This window comes from Dicentrarchus labrax, unplaced genomic scaffold (genome assembly GCF_905237075.1).
Source record: "Dicentrarchus labrax unplaced genomic scaffold, dlabrax2021, whole genome shotgun sequence".
Lineage (NCBI taxonomy): Eukaryota > Metazoa > Chordata > Actinopteri > Moronidae > Dicentrarchus > Dicentrarchus labrax.
This window is the reverse complement of record NW_026136704.1, coordinates 15,824,661-15,846,658: the sequence shown is the minus strand read 5'-3', so window position 1 is coordinate 15,846,658 and position 21,998 is coordinate 15,824,661. Positions and strand designations below refer to the sequence as shown.

At 39.7% G+C, this 21,998-nt stretch overlaps 1 protein-coding gene across 3 annotated transcripts; it reads right to left on the bottom strand.

The window, feature by feature from the left end:
• Window positions 1–1,815: 1,815 nt before the first annotated feature.
• Window positions 1,816–21,901, bottom strand: porb (P450 (cytochrome) oxidoreductase b). 3 transcript variants are annotated; one of them, XM_051398424.1, is made up of 16 exons: window positions 21,773–21,901; window positions 17,149–17,336; window positions 10,515–10,563; window positions 9,475–9,603; window positions 8,757–8,909; window positions 7,472–7,596; window positions 7,063–7,152; window positions 6,386–6,484; window positions 5,961–6,077; window positions 5,688–5,806; window positions 5,246–5,427; window positions 4,795–4,944; window positions 4,367–4,634; window positions 3,915–4,060; window positions 3,520–3,605; window positions 1,816–3,382 (listed from the first exon to the last, which is right to left on the bottom strand). In XM_051398424.1, exons 2-16 carry the CDS (start codon window positions 17,325–17,327, stop codon window positions 3,238–3,240), a joined length of 2,037 nt encoding a protein of 678 aa, XP_051254384.1. In that variant the 5' UTR covers window positions 17,328–17,336; window positions 21,773–21,901; the 3' UTR covers window positions 1,816–3,237. The 3 variants fall into 3 exon arrangements, with proteins under 3 accessions (XP_051254384.1, XP_051254383.1, XP_051254385.1); XM_051398423.1 differs by lacking the exon at window positions 21,773–21,901 and adding an exon at window positions 20,951–21,041; XM_051398425.1 differs by lacking the exons at window positions 17,149–17,336; window positions 21,773–21,901 and adding an exon at window positions 13,736–14,028.
• Between the last annotated feature and the right edge of the window lie 97 nt (window positions 21,902–21,998).

Here is a 21,998-nt window from a genome sequence, read left to right as displayed (position 1 = left end):
AATGGATGTGCAGAATACAGATAGAAATTGTCCATTGTCCTCCCTGCCTTTACTGAGAGCTGTTGTACAGTCTGATGGGGGACGGAAGAGTTTTTGAGTCTGTTGGTGGAGATGGACTGGGACAGCAGTCTGCCACTGAACACACTCCTCTGCCTGGTGAAGGTGTTGTCCAGGGTCCTTCTCTCTGCCACTGTCACCAGAGTCCAGCTCTGTGCCTACCACTGAGCCAGCTCTCCTCACCAGTCCGTCCAGTCGACCGGTGTCTCTCTTCTTGCTTCCTCCCCAGCAAACCACAGCATAAAAGAGGACGCTGGCCACCACAGACTGGTAAAACATCTGCAGCAGTTTTTGCAGATGTTGAAGGACCCAGCCTTCTCAGGAAGTACAGACGGGGGTCCTTCAACATCTGCAAAAAGTGCAAATAGTATATTAAATAGTGCAAATAAATAAATAAATAAATGATGAAAGGGTACCCTAAAAAAAAAACTTAAATACACTGTGGTATATAACTGTCTGTAGTGCATTGTGTGCTCATTAGTTAGCTGGAAAAATTCCCCATGCAGATTGATTAGGTATTAGGCTATATCAATATTAATCTTTTTGTCTGTTATGTCGAATGGAATTTTCTTCTATGCAGTTTTAACTAGTCACACTAGGTTTTATTAATTCATTTACAAAGTCGGTGTGGTGGGGGGGGGCAGTTTTGGCACTTGCTCAAGTGTGTGTGTGTGTGTGTGTGTGTGTGTGTGTACGTACTTGTGTTTATTATGTTGTGGGTATAAAAGTCTGTTCACACAGACACATTCACCTCCTATTTGGGTACAAAATGCTGTTCCACACAAGGTAAATCGTTACATTTGTGGGTAGCTTTTTGGTTAAGATTAGGGTAAGTCTAATAAAAGTCAATGCAATGTCCTTGTCTGAAATAACAAAAACAAGGCTGTGTTTGTATGACTGACCCAATGGACCTTCAAAAACAAAACATTTTGTGACCTGCATGCACGCTATCATGTCTCTTTCTCTCCCTCTGTGTGTTTGTTTATCTCTCCTATCTGTGTGAGTGTTGTGCTCAATTCTTCTGTGTTTGTGTGACCTGTCCTCGTTTCAGGTCTCCACAGTGGAGGTCAGGTTCTACATCCTCCTGGATCCATACTAATGACAATATATATAAGATCCATACTCTTCACACGTTCACATCAGTAACAATATTAGTTCAACCTGTGCTCTTCTTGCTATGAGAAGTCTCTGTCATGAAAAAGGTCTGACAAATTTACATCTACTGGCACAGTGACAAGTTCAATTATTTCATATTTTATGAATTTCTGGACCCATGAATTGTACCGTAAAGACAATATGAATGTATATCTTAATGGACAATGACTTTATGTAACCCAATATTTATCTCATCAGTCCTTCTAACAGATCTGAGGGGATTCAGTGTTCAGATAACTTGTACAAATACAGGTCAGTACACTTGCTTCTTGGAACAGGCTGCTGGTCGGGTTACTGAGAGTCACTCGTGATAGGAGCAGCTGCTGATTCAATTAAAACATAAACAGTCTGCAGCCCTGTGTGATTTTAATCTCTCATTGCTGCCTCGTGAATATTAGAGGGAGGGAGCTGAAACCTCATGATGACAAATGGTAAACAGATGGTTGAGATAAACTGCGAGAGTTCAGAATACAAAATAGACTTGAGAGTTACACTGATTGTCTAACTCAACTATTGTGTACAATGCTTACGGTACATGTTCTGTTAATACAGTTGAATAAAGCCACTGAATATAAATACACCTCAAAAATCATTAACCCAACACATTATTTCAATTTTATTCATTAAAAAATGCATGCCTCAATGAAATCAAATCATTACATCATAAAATGAAATGACATAAAGGTGACAGGGCTGGATAAAGTGACTATCAAAATGTAAGCATGGAAGAAGAAAACCTGTTAGACAGTGAAGCGTCAAGGTTTTAATGCTAACTTAATACATAAGGCATTAATAAAAAAGGCACAGGCTGCACTTCAGGTTGGCTGAACACCTCAAACACCCATTATTCACACAAAAGTAGTGGGATGAGCACTGACTGATGGATGCTGGTAGACACACAAAATGTTCTGATATGTCTGGTCATCTTCTCCAGACTGTAGTGGTGCATATGTGATTGGACAAGATAAAAAAAAAAAAAAAAAGCACAGATATCAATCAAATAGAGGTTGCTGTCATATGTCCCCGAGTGTTACCGCGACATTACAAACCCATTTTATAATCCTCTGCTGTCAGATGCATATGAAATAAACAGGGCAGATCTGGTTTCAAGGCCAACATTTCAAATGTTATTTTACAAATATAGGATACCTACAGATTCATTTTTATCATGTTTATAAACAGGCTTTTATAGGAAATAAAAATGCACATAATCTCACGTTTTCTTTCTATAAATGATCTTCCCCCTTTGCATCACTGTCTGTGCCTCTAAAAAGGTTACTGTTACTGATTAAAATGAACAGAAACTTATGCATAAGAGGCGAAATCCCTTGTCAAAAACACAAAGGTAAACACAAGTGTACCTATGATGCCAACATTTTCCTCACTTTTTCTAAAAAATTTGAAGTTCTTTTGAAAGCACCACTAGATGAGCTCCTTTCATGTCTAAAGCTTCTCTGAGTGTTCGCACTGCCACAGGAACACAACGCTCCACAGGTTCACTTTACATATAATGCAATATTACCCGCTGCGGTGGCTACAATCCATTAATCAATCAGATGAAAGTTACAAACTTGAAAGAGTGTTATCAATTTTGAATTTAAATCTTCATGTTCACAGTGGTCTTATATTCTGTACCTCTGCCAGCGAGTTCTTACAAACTGAGTTGCAATTAAAAACACCAAATTACACAAATTCATTAATTTATATCAGAGACTCTTTAAAGTCTCTGGAAACCAGACGGGGTAACTGTTGTTTGGTCTGAGAAAGCGGCTCAAGTGAGGACCCCTGCAGACACAGGCTGGTGGTCCAGATACACAAGGTATACATTAGGAAATTACTGAATGGGTTTATTAGCAAAAACCTGCTGAGGTAGGGTTTGCCTCATGATCTTCTGCTACCTGTAGCTCTCACGAACCAGGGAGATGAACAAGTGTTAAATGTTTTTATATTCAGTCCTGATAAAACAAGACATACAGTAAAAATAGAACATTTAAAACCAGCGACTGAAGCAAAGTCTGAGGCTCTTTAACTCCAGACATCTTGCGAGTAGCGTCCCTTGGTCATCAGTTTCTTGACATAATCTGTGGCCTGGGTGCGTGTCATGCCTCCCAGCTCTTCTGCCATATCGTGGAAGGCTGTCTGCACATCTTTAGCCATGTACCTTGCATCCCTAAAAAACAGGAAAGAGAGATTACTTTGGATGTCTAATGGACTTTGTTTATGGGTATTGTACCAATAGTCAACAAAAATACTGAATGTGATGGTTCAGTTTCTTTGAATACATGACATCGAGAATTTGGTACTCACCCGCAGACGTAGATATGAGCGTTGTCTGAGTGAATCAGCTTCCAGAGGTTCTCCTTATTGTTCTTTATGAGATGCTGCACGTACACCTTTATTTTTGAAAATGGAAAGAGAAAACATTTTTTATATATGTGTTTTAAACTGTATGTTTAAGGCACACATATGGCGAAAAGTTTTAACAAAGACCAGTTGAAAACTACTAATAATGTTGCTGAGTGTGGATTGTTTCTTGAGACGTAACAGAGGTAGGTTGTGACTGACAACATTTACAACGGTACATTCTCCAAAAAAAAAAAAAAAAAAAAAAAAAAAAAAAATATATATATATATATATATATATATATATATATATATATATATATATATATATATATATATATATATAAAGACAGCCGTACCTTATGTTCTTGGTCTCTGGAGAAGGCAACATGAAGCTGTGTTAGAACCTTGTTCTTCTCTGCTTCCTCCAGCTCCTCCTGGTAGATATAATCCTCGTTCTTATATCTGCAGCCAAAATACATGACTGTCTCTCCAACCTCCTTTCCTATAAAACAAAACAAAACAAAACAAAACATTGGTTATTTTGCTCTTCAACTAACTGTTGAACACAACTGCACACATGTATCATGATTGATAAGTAACTTTGTAAGCAGGCTCATAACTGAATAAAGTTATAAAGGCATTGATTACTTGTGTCCATTAACCTTTAAATACCTTGCCTTTAAAGACTGTTTGGAGGTCTTTCTCCTCATCTTTCTATCCTTGTGGAGGTTGTAAAAGAGCACACGCGCACACACACACACACGTACACGTACACGCACACACCATGGCATACAGTGTCTATAAATACCTTGCTCTTTTAGCCAGCCCCTCTCTTGGATGAAGCCCATGAAGGGGGCGATTCCTGTCCCAGGCCCAATCATGATCACTGGGTTGGTGGCTTTGAAGGGCAGGCGGAACTGAGACTTGCGGATGTACATGGGAACGGTGGACTTGTGCCCGTTGTCTGTGACGGGTTTGTTCTTCAGCCAGTTGGTAGCAACTCCTAAGTTGACGCGTCCAGTCTTGGTCGTGTACTCTACCAATACGGCACAGATGTGGATGCTGTTGGGATGAACCTACAGAACAGATACAGTTCACAACAGTCCTCCACTTTAATTCTCAGAACATTTTTATATGTCTTCACTGCTAATAAACATATCAAAGAACATCTGTAAGTCTGTGACAAAAGTTAAGGATATGACGCTGCCTGTCTTGGGTGACTGAAACAGGGATTACCTTAGAGGAGGAGGCGATGGAATAGTAGCGAGCCTGGAGACGAGGCAGCAGCTCACACAAGTGGTCAACGGGAGGCCTCAAAGAAGGCATATCCTCTAGGATGGCAAGGATGTTTCTATTGGCATCCAACACCCAATTCTGGTAGAGTGCCTGCACAGAAGAAGCAACAAAAAGACATTAATGGTTGAGTAAGGGGCATCAAAGATGTACACTTCAGTATGCATTATAAGCCCAGGTAAGGATTTACAAGATGGGTGACATGTAACTGTAAACTGAGTCAGGGGAATTTCGCTGAGAGCAATGCTCTCTTTTTTTAGGAACGCCCTGATCACATTCACACCTGGAAGCTGTCCAGTACAACCACCGTCTGATCTACTGGGCACTGAGCAGCTCGCTATTCAAACCTTTAGGCCATTATTTTAATACCACATCCAATCAACCTGTTACTGACCTTGCCCTCAGGTGAGGAAGAGGCCATCTTGCGCATATTCTCCTGGTCTTTGGGGTCAGAGGCATACTGTGCCAGCTCATAGAGGACGTTGGTGCGAGGAGGATGTGTGATGTCCAGGTAGTGAGTGAGGGCCGTGCGGTATGTGGTGGGGCAGGGGAACGGGTGCTTCTTGTTGGACTCCTCTGAAAAATAAATAAAACATTATTATCTCAACGTTCATTTCATGGCCATCTGACCTTCTTAACAACAGGAAACTCATTTAATTAATTACAAAAGCCTTATATTACTGCAATAACATGTAATTGCAGTAGTATAACAATATACAGTTCATATGCATTAAGTGAGCTGATACTGCAAGTCCAGATATGAAGGGAGGTTTCCGTGAGAGGGTTTGAGGGACAAGCTAGTAAAGTCAAGGTGCTTCAGGCTTTTAATGCCATACCATCAAGGTTGTTGAGAGAGATAACAACATCAAGGTCCACTCCAAGGATTTGTCCCAACTTGTTCACCAACGCAGATTCATTTGTGGGGAAAACGGCAACGTGGTCACCTGACTCATATCTGAAATCACACAATGTGACAAATTGAGACTTTGACCTGTATTCATAAAACCTTAAACCGGAACATGGATCAGGGTTTTTCATCTACTCATATGGTGTTAGGGATGTGAACAAGCATATAAAGAAGTTAACAAGATGTATCCAACCAGTCTCACCTGATTTTGGAGCCTGTTATGTCCAATTCCAGATGCATAAAATGTCTATCACCAGCCTTGTTGAGTTTCCTGTTGACGGTCACTGTGGCCAAGAAAGGGTTTTTCGAATCAAACGGCCTATAAATAAAAGAGAAACACTTAAATGTAACAATGCATTTACAAAAAGATTATAAATCTGCCGTAGACCATAAAAGAGCTTATACTCAATTAACAAATGACTTATTAAAGTTTGATAAAATACAGGCAGCATGAATGTGTTCCTCAAGTCCACTAGGGGGCAGAAAGCTTCACTTTTAGAAAGTGACCTTTAGTAAACTTTACACATGGTTATAAATGTAGGTGAAATGTGATCAATGACAGAGCAGACAGCACTTTAATGATGAATGAGTGCTGGTGGTGAACAGCTTCTCTGCTACAGTACTTACGGCTTTTGGACCTCAAAACTCTTCAGGCGTCCAATCTCTCCTGTGTACACTTTGTTCATGTTCATGTCAGTATGCACCTTCAACTCATACTGCCGTATGCTGCGAAAGAAAATAACTATAGGGTTAGCCTCTTTAGCCACTGCACACAGACACAGTGAAATCAAATTGAATTTCTAGTGAAATTAAATGAAAACTGATATTGAGATGAGACATTTGTTGTCTCTTTAGGATGATGCATGACCACGTAGGTCAAATACTGGATGATTCTTGGCATTTGTTCCTTTCACATTCAGGTGGGTGGGGTTTACCATAAATCAGGTATGTCCTAATTTATCATTATATCATCATCATCATCATCATTATTATATATTAGTCTTCAAATAAAGGAAAAACAAAAAGATTCTGGGTAGAGTACGCCCAGCCCAAAGAACTTTTGTTTTTTAAATGATTCTGGCGGCCCCTGTGGTCAAAAGAGTTTCTACTGCTTTATTTCATTGATTTCAAAAGGAATCTGACTCAGTTGCGTAAAGAAAAACTTAAGCTTAATCGGTTAAAAACTCCTAGTAAGTTTAAGAAATCACAGCTGACAATATGGCTGCTTAATAGGCATGGTAAAAACATGGTGATTATAAAACAGTCAAAACTTGAAATTATGAAAAAAACGTGTGTGAATGAACCTTGAGTCATCTCCCAAGGCTTCCACTCCAAAGTGCTCACAGACGGCCGGCCAGAACTGCTCTCTCCATGAAATGAAGTCCTCTTCCAGACTGAAAAACAAAACCAGGCCACGTTTGAATTCACCCTTATTCAACAAATGTATTCATGACAACACAGTACATTTTACAAATAGAGAGAAAGAAAGAAAATGTGAATGTTCCTTCAAAGACAAAACAACCCATAATATGTGCTGGATGCAGCAAACATACTGATGATTTTTATGATTTGGGGGTCAATAATGTAACCTTTGTCCTTGCATTAAGAAGAAGGGGTTATGTTATTTGTGCTGTACTGGACACCTCTACACCCGGCGATACATCAGTCATCATTTCTTTTTCGGCTCAGAGGGTTAATATCGGCCACACTTACTTGCCATCGTCGTCTCCTAAACCAAGATCAAAGATGCGCTTGGCTCCAAGTTCTTCCAGCCTTTTATCAACATACTTTCCCATTGAATTGTAGTGTTCATATGTCTTGTTGCCCAAACCAAATACCTGGAAACAGAACAGGACACGGTGAGAAACAATCAGTAACCAGACATGGCACAGTCTTCAGCCAAACAAGCAGCGAAGCCGGAAACAAAAGTACACGATGAACTGTGGTTTCAGTAATTAACAATTAATCTAAAAAATGTCTTGTGATGTCGGTTAATCAATTAATGTTTCCCTGCTTGTTGGTTTAATGGTGAACGCATCCTCAAATTGTTTCATTTATTTTACTAAATTACAGAATGGAAACAACATGCCAAACTGAAATGCCTAATGTCTAACAAGAGACCCTGAAAACCTCTCGCTCCGATACAGACCAGAGAGGCAACAGATAAAATTCAAGAGGAAGGACGTGACCGTGGCCAGGAATTTAGCTTGATTTCCCACAGCCAAGTTCTTCACTCAAATGAGGTCAGGAGCGCTGTCCTCCAACAATGACATACACGCACAGACAGACCAAACATGACAACACACAAAGCCCTTTTCTTTCATGATGCACACAAAGCCCGACGCAGCTCATGCCAGTGAAGCCTGTGTGCTGAATGTCAGTGAGACAAACGTGCAAACTGACATAGTGTGACTAAACAGGTTGTGAAGCAGCAATAGTGACCAAAATCCCAACATCCCAGGAGTCCAAACTAGCTATTAAAATTTCCATGCAACATTACCTATAAAATATATCAAAGGGAGATCATTTGCATTCTTTGAAAACTGAATGAAGAAACAAAACAGAAGCTATACAACAAATGTGCACATTGAAAAACAAAAGTCACTCATATATTAAGTCTATGAGATCCATCGAGCTCATATGCATTTCACTTGAACATGAAACTAGAGCTGTAACGATAAGTCTATTAACTGATTAGTCAATTGGTTGAACTTTAAAACAGCAACTATTTTGGTAAAGTAATAATGGTTGAAGTCCTTTTTAATCTAAAATGCCAAATGTCTGACGGTTCCAGGTGTTCAATAGTGATAATTAATTGCTTTTCTTGGTCTTAAAGTAGAGTATTTGGGGGTTTTGGGCTGATGGTCGGAAAAGCCAACAACACCAACACTCCCAACAGTTCCTATACAATCACATATTTGACAATTCACACATTTCTCTGCATTCTTGTAAGCTTGTAAGAAGTTGATGTGTACAGAAGTTGAGCACAAAGACTCACAGTGTAGTTTAGTCCAGAGAGATTTTCATCATCATTTTCCTGCAGCCAGTCATAGAAGTCCTGGGCATTATCTGTTGGGTCTCCTTCACCGTAGGTGGCCATGCAAAATATGGCGAGGGAGTTTTCAATCTCAGACAGACGGGACAGTTCCCCCTAGAACATGAGAATCAGAGACAAAGGACACTGAACGACTAATATATTTAAGGAAGTCTGTCTTCAATATCTGACTGGTCATTACATATTATTACATTTAATTAAGTGCTAAGTATATTACCTGTTTCTATACTGGTTCTGACACACAACAACACATTCTTGGATAAAGCCTGAGGTCAGAATATTGTACACTTACTATTATTATGACAGAATGAAATAGCGCACACATGTTGATATGAGTGTGTGCTGTCCTTGAGTCTTTATGCCTGGGCAGGTTCTATTTTAGCACAGTGAATATAATATAATTTGCAGAGGTCGTATTATCATGGCAGTTATTATAAACTGTTAATTGGCTCATTTAGAATCTGCCGTGGGATATGTAATAATATTATCATCAAAATGACTAAAGTCTCATGTCTGGACAGTGCAGGAGAATCGGATTATCGTCTTCAGCACCGCAGCGATACTTTTTCCATGACACTATCACAAATAATTTACTGGCAGCTGTAATGAGTAAGAATGTTTATTTTAATTCTGTGGTTTCTCTTCCACTGATGCAACTTACCATGTCGTACTCCTCTGGATCAGCAGCCATTCCTTTCATGCCGTACCGCTGAGCGTCTTTGGACAGTCTGTTAGCAAATTCCTCTCCTGTGCCCGTCTGGGAGCCGTAGAACACAATGATGTTCTTGCCCTGGTTAGAAATTGACAGAAAATAACATTTACATGGTGCAAGTAAAAGCTTTCAGCCAAAACTACAACAAAAACCTAACCTGTCTCTTATGTCTAGACGCTGCTTTATCAAACACAGACCGAGTGCAAGTACAACAGATCTTTGTTATTTAACTAAAATTTATTCAGAATGTATTTTCTCCCAAATCCTGAAACGCTGCATTGCCAACAAGAGCACTTGCATGTGACAGGGAGATTATATTAGCGCAGCCCAAACTGCATAATGTCAAACTACATCCAACATATAACTTGCCATAAATAAACTTTTTTACCATCTTTACACGTATTTGTGAGAAAATGTTTTATCCTTGCCGACAATGTTGCCATGATAATTCACAACAAAAGGAAAACAGAGAGTAAATTAAATAGCACTGGGGCCAACGTTCTCTTCTGCCACCATCATGGTATCTGAACTATTTGCTGCAAAACCACATGATTCAAAACCAAAAGTCTTTTCTCAAGGCAAGCTTTAAAGCTGAGGACCGTCAAAGTCAAAACAGAGTTTCCAAATCTAGAACTAGATATAATCACATTAGCAGACCATTATAGTAATCGCATTGTTCTTCCACAGAGCAAAAAAGGAGACATTTTAGCATTTTACTGACTGTTGAACTACTACAAGCAAATACACTTTTCCACACTTTGACATCAAACAGGTATTTACTGTGGAAAACAACTTCAAGGTTGATCAACATGTGGTGAACACAAACACTTTATACATAAACTATCTACCCCAAATGGCTCACAGTCTTTTTTTAAACCCTGTAATGTCACAACAGCAAAGAAAACTGCTCCTGGAGAATTTCTCTATGTGGTCAAAATAAGACAGTTAAAATGATGGGAAGGATTAAATGACTGAAAATAAAAACTCACCATTTTCTTCATTTTCTCGATGAAACTCGTCTCTCTTATAGTGGGTGCTCTGGAGAAAAAACAGATTTGACTTGTTATTAAGTAACTTATTGGGTCAATCTGTCCTTTGCCATGATATTGTTTTATAAACAACTATATAGTTCACCAAACACCAGCTGTGGGAAATATTGTGCACATAAATTCAATTGAAAAAAATTAAATATATTTTCTTTCCTTAGAAAAAAGCTACTTTCACACTGGATCGGTGGAAGTACTCTTTTATCATTTAAAGGCCTTATTAAATATTCAGCCTATATGAATTTAAGCTAAATTTCCAACATAATGAAAAGTGACTTAATGATCCAACCTGATTATAAATGGAAATATAGGACTGTTTTTCTAATCTCTTTACAAACATTACCAGTGAAAACCTTTAACAGCTCTAGAAGACTAAAATGAATATCAAGCTGCCGTCTAGTCTTAGTCCATGTTTTTAATGACCACCTGTTGTTGAAGCACTGCAAGTCCAGAGTGAGGACAAGAACATTAATCTATAAGGGATTTATTTTATTTAAAATGCAAAAGGTAATATAATAATGACTCATGAGACAAAAGCAGGCAACGCTCTGATAGTTAAGGTAAATGTGGTTGAAACAAGCTACTTAATCTAGGTAAAAAGTCCACAAGCAAACAATGATGATTCTATTAATTAAAACTAAGGAAATTAGTCATTGTTTAAATATCGAATGTATCGCATAACATAGCATTAAAGCATCAATTTGAATCATTTTATTTGAGGGAGTTTTGGTTTGTAACAATAGTGCAAAGTGGGAAAATTGTCTTGTCATCATTAGTGTTATTCTTACAACAATAGGGAGTTCGAACAGTGACTCAGCAGTCACACAAGCATTAGTCATACTAACTGTATGTACAAGCACGTACTAAGCATGAGCATACATTACGTAAGAAAACCGGAAAGAGGATGACATGCAACAAATGGAATGGGAAACGATAACCGGTTCCAAAGTGTCATCGGAGTCATACGCCTCAGAGCTCATTGGACGTGTTTCTAATGAACTCGTGACTATGTTGGTGGAAACACATTTTTTCTTTGACAAAAAAAAACTTGAAGGAAATGTGTATTTAATCCATTTTAGATGATGACAGATTGTTGCTACAATTAGGACACAGAATGTTCACAGTGTTCAGGTTTAGAGATTTTAAAACAGTTGATGCTGAAAACCAGCGTAGGCCTACTTCTTCTCACACATCGATGAAGAATCTGACCAATAAGCAGGATCGACAATATCATTGGAATCAAAAAAATCAAATCAATTCCAATTCCTAGGGTTACAGCTCATGGTAATTCAAAATCTTGATTCAGATGTGTCCTGGAAGTAATTAATAATGGATGGGAACAGATCAAAACAACACGCACAAACACAGTCTTAGTAGAAAGGGACACAGGAAGCTAAATCTATTATCAAGCCAAATAAAAGGCAACGCCGCTTCATTCAGCATCAAAGGTCTGAGTGGACAGCTGCAATTCTGTCTGCACTGAGAAAGGAGTAAAAAGGATACACATAATAACATGCATAAATAGTTTGCCAAAGGAATATATTTTCAGATTTTACATTTAGAAGAACAAGGCTGTGGGATAGCCATAACAGCAAAGAGAAATGGAGATATATTAATGTGCTATATTTGACCTGGGCTATATGAAGTATGAATGCATTATACACAAAGAGCATCTGATTTAATTTGGTCTCTAACACACATTTAGTGAAACAATTTACAACCTGAAGAACCCACTCACAGAGCAGCGGGGTGCAGAGTGTAGCCATGTGGGAATGATGCCCAACATGCCATAAAAACCGGGCCCCAGTGGTTATTAAGGACTGGACTCTGAAGCAACGTGTAAATTCCTGATCAAAAACCTAAAACAAGCCTTTGCCCCCAAGCTGAAGCATTCCTGACAGCTTTAGGTGTCTGAACTGTTTCCAGCTGAGGGCGTCTGCCTCACCGGCCCCACTGTCACTCCACAGAGAAAGGGGAGAGGAACGGCCAAGTTCTCAGAGTTTAAAATCTATGCATCATCTGAATACTGCAAATGCAAGTATCTTGAGCATGTGTAAAAGTAAACATAGAGCAAAAGATAGCCCTTTTTGATTAATAACCCCATCTTGGTAACTCCAAATACTACACAAACTGTGTGTGATTTCAATAATAACTGCCCAATCAGAAAGGTTAATCTATTCCTTGGTTATTTCCCCGTTGGATAAATATTTGGGTTACTTGGGTTTAGTTTTTAATCTCAGTAGAGAACAACATCTTAATAGAAAGACAGAAACTAAAAAAAGGGACAAATCATAGTTGATGAGGCAGCCTTAAACTGACATTTAAAGTAATAACTTCACTTCATGTTTATTTGATAGGGAAAGATACAGTCTACATAGAAATGTGCTTTACAATTAACCAATGCAATGTATTACAGCATTTGTAGCTATAGCTGATTTCCAATGCCTGCCTCTAGAAGGGTCTCCAGGTGTGTTTGCAAATCACGGGATATCTGCTACACTGACTGTGATAACATGGAATTGGACTAATCTTAAACATCCTTTCTACACACATACAAAAACAAACTCATGCATGCTGGCATTTAGTCACTGTGTGAACAATTTACAGTATAGTCTATATAGTGCAGAGCTCATCATGTGTATACACTATCAAACACATTTACTTTCCATTCATTAATCCATCCAGAAATGAAACCTTTTCAAACAAGCAGTCAGTTCAGCTCTGAAACACAGGCTCATTCGAACATGGAGGTGATCTTGAACGCTACAATTAATTAGGTTTTTCATTTTGCAACCCGATTTATACTTTTAAAAGACCCCCCCAGTAAAATGGAAATCAAACTAAAATGAAATGAAACAAGCCTGAACATGTGCCACACAATGATGGCTAACAACGTTTGAGGAGCTTGTGGAAAAAGAGAGAAAAACAGAAGACCCAATAATTAAATTGTGTTTGTAGTCAAACAGATTTTACAACCATCGGTTACATGACCTACTGGGAACATAGCATGGTTTTTGAAACCACTATCTCTCCAACTCTAGCCAACTCTGGCAACAAGCCACCAGTTCAACACTTACAAATCACTTACAATTTAAAGCAAGCCTCATTAAAAAACTATTTTATTGTGTGTTAGTAGGAGCAGTAAATCAACCACTTTTACTGACCTTTCAGCAGCATCTCTCCTGTCCTCTGGCAGGGAGAAGACACAGCCCATGGCATGCAGCCCTCTATCTCACCACTGCCACTAGCACCACTGGCTAGGCCACGCCGGGAACCGCCACACTCAAAATCAAAAGCAGGACGTCAACACTCCACAACCACAGGATGGGAAAATCAAACCAGTCCAGAAAGGCAGCCGGACACTCAAGGTCTAGAAAAGCTCCTGCCTTCACCATCGAGGCTCCAACACGATCTGAACTCTGTCTCTTCCTGTGCTGCTCTCTGAAACCAGCAGCGTCTGTTCTACACACACACACACACACACACACACACACACACACATACAAGACTCCACCACACACACACAGCCTACAAGCCCTGTCAGTGTCTGGCAACCGCTGAGGACACAATGGTGGGAAACTGACTTTCCCATAAAATGTAGCCGAGCTGCAGACCCACACTTTTGACTCACACACACACACACACACACACACACACACACACACACACACACACACACACACACACACACACACACACACACACACACACACACACACACACACACACACACACACACACACACACACACACACACACACTGAAACACTCTCGGGCTGAAAATGCCTTCCTCCTCATCCCCGCCCCTTTCCCTCTCCGGTCTGAAAGGTGTTGGGAACGAAAAAGTCTACAAGATCCATTCTGAGATTTTGGATGGTTATCAGAGCAACTCCACGGTGGACCACTGAAGAGGGAGGAGGAAGAGGAGGAGGAGGGGGGCTGTGAATGTGAATGGTAGTTTTTTCTGAAGTATCCCCCGCCCCCATCTCACTGGAGGAGAGAGGGGAATGTCATTGCTATGGCAACCTCATTTATCATAAAAGGATTCCATTTGTGACATGGCCCTACTCCAATGGCAGAGCAGCTCAGCCCACACACACGCACACACGCACACAGAAAAGAAAAACAGGAGAGTGGGGAAAAGAAGAATGAAAAAAAAAAAAATCTCAGAGCAAAGAAAGGGTTGCTTGTCTTTTGCCTCAACTTTCCACCTTTGGAGAGGACTCACAAAAGGAGTTTGGCTCGCCCTCCTCATTTGCTCTCCAGGGAACTTTCAAAATGGGTTCAGGGCCAAAAACAAAAGCACAGGAAAGACATGGAAGACTACGCCCCCTTCATAACAGTTAGGTAATCACAGCTCCCTTTAAGGGGAGGGGACACTTGCTTGGCGCTTGTGTTGCTCTATGTTCCCTTCCTGTATTCCCGCCCTCCACAGATAGACGCTCTTCCAAAGGCAGCACATGCTCCACAGGGCTCTTCCCCCCTTTTAGCCAACCTCCTGTTTTCACACAAATGGTCTGGATCTCCCCCACTCGGCCTCCAACACTGTCTCCATTCACACAACCACGCAAGCGAGTGTGGCTGCTGCTGGCCCGTGGCTTTTACTCTGGTGACCAAAGAAATTGTGTTGTGGTCGGGGAGGGACTAAAAATGTGGCCAATGGAAGGAGAGTCTATTGAAACCAAACCAAGCCTCCATAACTTCGCTGATAGGTAACGAGGGGAGGGAACAGAGAGGGAGAGGATTACATGCACTGAAAGAAAGAGGCAGGCGGAGAGAGAGTGAGGTCAGATACGTTTCTGAGTGAGAGGAGAGAGACTGTGTAAAAGAGCAATCCAGAGAGAGAGAGAGAGAGAAAACAAAGGTCGCAACTTGCAACTAGTGGAACATTTACAAGCCTTAAGCTGTGCACTCTCACACACTTGCTTCATGGCCCCTATTTGTTCTTTCTAACTGCTTATATGTAATCACTTGTAGATCAAGATACACACTCCTATTATCACCATTCTCCTGTATGCTGAACTACAAGCAAAGTTCAATGATGAAAACACGATTTAAAAAAAGTAGACTCTTACTACACCAAGATATTCGCCTCCGTGATCAATGAAAACATTCCTTCCAGCTGCTGGACAACATGTGTTTTCCAATTTCAGACCAACTTTATAGTATTTACATAAACTACAGCATGTGTGAGATCAAACAGTTACTTGATCTCAAAGGAGAAACAAAATAAAATAAAATACAATAAATGGCAAAACAGTCTTTTTCCTTTGTTGATTTAAATTTTTTTTACAAAGTAACATCATCACTGAGGCTGGGATAGCAGCTCTGGGGAGAACCATGACTCCACAATTGTTTGGCCAGAAATCTGCTATGTATCAAAGTAAATATGGTGCCTCTTGGCGAGGTTTGTTCAACAGAAACTGTGTCAAAAAAACAACAACCTGTTCCTGGATGAGTAAAAGGCGCTATGGAGGCAACAAGTTAAGTTACCTCTAAATACAAGATTAGGATCCAAATTTATGACAACCGTAATTCCTGAAAGCAAATTTAAGACCTATGGCTATCCAGCTGAGGTGATTAAATGTGTTGATACATTACAAGTGCTTACAAGTATGGCAAAGTTTCACAGAAAACAGTAATGATCAGTGTTGGGCAAGTTACTGAAGAATAGTGACACTTTACCGAGTAACTAATTACTTTTATATGCAGTAATTGGCAAAGTAACTTTAACATCACTTTTAAAAGTCTGCTTCAATTCTCCTATTAATCACAGCTGTCAGATATTATGATCTTAGTGTTACTGTTGGTCAAGACAAATCTAGTTATTAACACTCCTGTCCACCAGGGGGCAGCAATGAGTACCTGTAAGTTACAGTGTCTTGGTTAGTAGACAGGCGCATTCAGTAAAAGAAGACCCACACCAAGGTAAACATTAACCAAGCTTTGCTACAGTAATTAGTTAATAATTATTTATTTATTTGATGACTGGACTGAACTGTCTTGACCCTCCATTCGGTCGAGTGACTACATACCCTAAACTGGAAAATCAACGGGCTTGGATGTGCTGCCACTATTTTCAGCTATGCGTAAAGTAACAAAGCCATTTAAAATTACAGTAATTGTAATTGCGTTATTTAACTTGAAAACGTAATTCCTTACATTACTAATTACAGCCCAAAGTAGTGAAATTCTGTGGAACTCCGTTAATACAAGTGTAGCAAAAACAACCAACTTTAGTGTGGTAAGATGAGTAGGTTTACTTTCTTTTCATTCTCCTTAAAATTGCAAAACAACTTGTCATTTGACAAATTACTGTTACTGGCAGCCAAAATTAGCTTTTGCTCCCAACATATTTTGCTCAAATAATATTCCAAGAACTGGAACAAGGATTTAATCAAAGTCAGAATCAATTAATTGAACATGAATTAGAATCACAAGTATCTGTAAAATCTACATAATACCCAACACTATAAGAGATTTTTTAATGACGACAAGTAAAGCATGAACAAAACAGACAATATATGCTCTTCTCCTTCGATTTGGAAGATTAAGGTATAACATGATGGATACTCACGGTGTGTCGAGCTTCTTGAATTCGGGGAGGGGCTCAGGCTTCTTCCGGGACATGAACCAATAAACGACAAGGCCGACAATCAGGGAGAAGAGGAAGAGGTCCAGGTTGCTGAGAAGTGGCGTCTCTTCTTCCACCATGGGCTCCGTGTGGGTGGTGGTCTCACTGTCCATGTCTGTCATGTTGACAATCTACATGAGAACAGAATAAACACAACTTTTACACCAGTCTGCCTTCTTGTAGGATATTCCTAAACACAGTGCTCGAAATTAAGGCAGTCCTGTTGTCCCTGAGACAGTAAAAATAGCACCTGTGACACAAAGATATGAATTCTGCGACAGTAATGAAATGTACACTGCCCGTCCAAAAGAAAGTTACCACCTGGATTTAACTAAACAAATCGGTAAGAGCTTTCCATTAGATAATTACTGCAGTGATTAATATATTTCAGGTGGCGACAAGTTATTTAACCCTAGCTGATGCAGTGAGTAGCTTCTCATTTCTTAAACAACCATGTCAGAAGACATATCCTGTGGTGGAAAGGATGTTAATCAGTTTCAGAAGCGTCAAATTATTGGCCTGCATCAAGCAAAGAAAACAACTAAGGAGATTGCTGAAACTACTAAAATCGGGTTAAGAACTGTCCAACGCATTATTAAAACCTGGAAGGATAGTGGTGAACCATCATCCTCGAGGAAGAAATGTGGTCGGAAAAAACTCTTGAATGATTGTGATCGGAGATCACTTAAACGTTTAGTGAAATCATAACGTAAGAAATCAACAGCAGAACTCACGGCTATGTTTAATAGTGAAAGTAAGAGCGTTTCCACACGCACAACGTGAAGGGAACTCAAGGGATTGGGACTAAACAGTTGTGTAGCCATAAGAAAACCACTGATCAGAGAGGCTAATTGAAAAAAAAAGGCTTCAGTTTGCTAGGTAGCATAAAGATTGAGCTCTGGAGCAGTGGAAGAAGATCATGTGGTCTGATGAATACAGATTTAACCTGTTCCAGAGTGATGGGCGCATAAGGGTAAGAAGAGAGGCGAATGAAGTGAGGTCAGCTGACTACCTGAATCTACTGAATGACCAGGTCGTTCCATCAATGGAGTTTTTCTTCCCTGGTGGCACGGGCATATTCCAAGATGACAATGCCAGGATTCATCGGGCTCACATTGTGAATGAGTGATGTTTTCGCACATGGATTGGCCACCACAGAGTCCAGACCTCAGCCCCAATGACAATCTTTGGGATGTGCTGGAGAAGACTTTGCGCAGTGGGACAACTCTCCCATCATCAATACAAGATCTTGGCGGAAAATGAATGCAACTCTGGACAGATAATGTTGTGACTTTGCCGAAGCTTATCAAAATAATACCCCAGCGAATGTGTGCCGTACTCAAAGCTAAAGGCGGTCCAATGAAATATTAGAGTGTGCAACTTTCCTTTTTGGATGGGCAGTGTATCATTACAATGCAATGCTGTCCACGGCTATTCCCCAACAGCACAGGGGTCTCTTGTGTCATGCGCAGTAAGTGTGGTGTGCACGTTTAACCGCCTCTCATCCTTTCTGTCCGGATGTCTGGATTAGGGTGTTCCTATAGCTTGTAAATATGTAAATAGTTTGTTTGACCTTCTCTCTCACAGCAGATCTCTGGATTAGGGTGTTCCTATAGTTTGTTTATAGTTACTTTCACCTCCTCTCTCACTCTTTTTCTCCGGATCTCTGGATTAGGGTGTTCCTATAGATTAGCCTTAATGTAAATAGTTGTTGTTGTTTGAGCTTGTAAATATTTAAATATAGTTTGTTTTATCTTCTCCCTTCCCGTTATAGATTTTTTAAAAACGTATAACAATCAGAAACAGGTTTGTATTTTCACTGCAGTTTGAGTTTATTAATCAAACCATTATAAGTAAACAGAAAGAGTAACTCAACCAATGATTAAGAGAATAATGGATACTGATTGGGGCCAATCACATAGGGTGAGTTCAATGTTTTTATTCAGATATAAGTTAAGGCAACTTCCATGGTTAAGTGAGTTAATTAAATAAAAAGGTATTAAACTGTATTCATTATGTAGAATGAAAAATAAATATTATCATTTATAACTAAATTCCACAAGTTGTATGCATGCTAAAGGTATGTGTATCTCATATATCTCTATAACCATTAGAGAAAACTGGTTAAAGTGCTGCACAGAACAATATGATTGCTAATATATATCTCTGTGGTGGCATGTCATGTAGAGTGCTGTATATGAGCAGTACTCTACATGGCATACCATACCATACAACAATGGCTTCTGTGCAAGAATTACTGAACAATTGGCTCTACATACTATAACATTGTCACCAAGTGCTTCCCATACATCAGGAATTTCTTGTCATGCATCAACGACAGCAGATCTTTTCACACTGAGCACGAAAGGACTTCATGTTCTGAGCTCTCAGGTTTCAATTTGGTTCAAAGAGTGAAAACAATGAGATCAGGTTTTGATCCATTAAACTGGCTAGCCCACAGCTACACAACAGTTAGACTGAGCCATATACACACACTTACTAGAAAAAACAAAAAACTTGCTTGCTCACTGATACATTAAGCAAATCCACTTCAGTTACTATGTACAGAGATACATGTGTGCCAAGTCGAGTCACAGTGACCTCAAGGCGTGTAATACTGTCTCTACCGTCTGAACTCTTTATAACATTATTTACAGAGACCCAACAGTACCACCATGAGCAAGCACTTTAAATACGGGAAGACAGATACCGATAGATATTTAAGAGTTTTTAAAGTCTGATAACAATATTCTTCTTGTTTACGCATAAACAAACACTTTAATAAGGATCACTTCAATTTAATTATCAATTATCATTTATTGTTTGTTTTAAAAGCAGACATCTCAGATAAGATGATAAGCTACTATTAGCCAATATACCTGCCAGTCCATCAGATTTGGGAGCACTATTAGCTGCTATAACGAAGTCCATCTTAAACGCAACAACAGAAGTTTTAAACTGATATTAAACAGTTTCAAAAACATGTTTTGGCAGTTTGATCTTATAAGTCAGAGGACAGTAAAAAAGCAGACAGGATGGGGAAGAAACAGGGGTTTGATATGCAACGAGGGTCCTCTGGCTGGAGCTGAGTAACGAACAGGGATGGGCACCCGAGAACAAGAACTAAACTGGTACCTGACTATGAAGTATATCAGTAAGCTCCTGGTCAAATAATACTGCCATCTGTATTAATGTAACAATACATAAGTAGTGCAGACCGGGCAAAAGTGTGGGCTGGTTTCACAAAGTGGAATGAAAGTGCAGCTGAATGCAAAAACTCAGAAAACAATTTAAAGAGTATTATCAAAAAGAGTACTGATACGTAGTATCAGCATTGATATCGGTATCAATAAAATCCTAAGGATACCCATCCATAGCTGCAGTTATGTGATACCTTAACAATCTGTAGTGCAGTTAAAATTAATGTATATTTTGTCCAACCCAGTATATATATATATATATATATGTTAATTTTAGCTAGATGTACCTAATAAACTGCTGACAACCTCCATCACTTATACAGTATCAGTGCCTCCTGTCTGTTGTGATACAGTATCCATGCCGACTACTTTACTTAGAGATCTCCCAGCCGCAGCAATTAGCAGCCCCAACCTGAAAACACCAACACCTCCTGTGTCAAACATGGACCACAGGTAGTAACACACAAACCCTACCCACACAGCAGCACAGGCAACTTTTAATCTCATCATTATTCAACTATTATTAATGAGAATTAACACCTTACCTCAGAGCAAGTTCACCTCAAATACTAATTAAAGTAGTACCGGTCTGGTCACCTCTCTCAACCACCTCTGACACAGAGCCACACACTTGACAGACCCACTGCTTAAAGAGTAGGCGTATCCAAAACCATGCGAGACTTTTGGTTAGATGCCAATTAAGCCGGGAGACATAAGCTTTAATATCAGTTACCACTGGGGGTGTAAATGTTCAATGAATCAGACATGGACGAGGTTTACTGGAGTTCATCCTGACTGAATTCCCCTCCTCTAAACGCAAATAGTTGTGTAACAGAGATGGTGGATTAAGTTACACATGTAAGGCAGACATCGGTTTTATCTGTTTTAATGGAGTTAGGTTACAGCTAATGAGATGTTTTCTATTTAGAAAATACCGCTGGTGGTTAGATATAAGGAGGAAGATGAGCGATAGCCCATCGGGAGAGGACTTCGGGCCCCGACTATTCCCTGGACGTGTTACAACACAGGCTGAAAGCATGATACTGTCAGAAGTACAGGTTAATTCAGAGACTAAACAATGTAGGCCACAGTATGATACCTGTAAAGCTTTAGTTAATGTGTTTTAGCCTACACACACCAATTAGAAAGGACTTTCTCCAGAGAAGATCTAAGTTTGCGTAACACTGGAGTCAGCACTTCTCTTAAGCTAATGTTTTGTTTTTTTTACTGAATAGCCTATTATTTCCTCTGTATTCACAGTTTCTAGGTTCAGTTTGAGTCTATTAACGTTGACGTTTAATTCCCACAGACTGCCACAGACTACAGCTCGATGTAAAACCCTGCAGAGATGTGAATCTGGTGCTTACCTTCGCCTCCCCTCTTTGTGTCAGGCTCACACTGTCCTCAACGCGGAAGGAAACTTTACGCCATGTAGGATCAAACCAACTCGATCCTGGCCGCGGGGGGGTGGGGGACTGTTGTACTTCAAACTCCAAATTAATCTAAACTCGGGATATTTTATTTTTTTTTACCGTTGTTACAGATGTGTGCTGTTTTTCTTTTTTATAAGCTCTTCTGCTCCAACAGACGTTA

What these genes read in the sequence shown, in the direction of transcription:
- porb (XM_051398424.1), bottom strand. Translation starts at nt 17,327, where the DNA reads ATGACAGACATGGACAGTGAGACCACCACCCACACGGAGCCCATGGTG. An exon ending in TTAGGAGACGACGATGGCAA is followed by an intron (nt 7,153 to 7,471) that starts GTAAGTGTGGCC and finishes TTTGTTTTTCAG; the next exon opens with TCTGGAAGAGGACTTCATTT. An exon ending in GCCTTGGGAGATGACTCAAG is followed by an intron (nt 6,485 to 7,062) that starts GTTCATTCACAC and finishes TTTCTTTCGCAG; the next exon opens with CATACGGCAGTATGAGTTGA.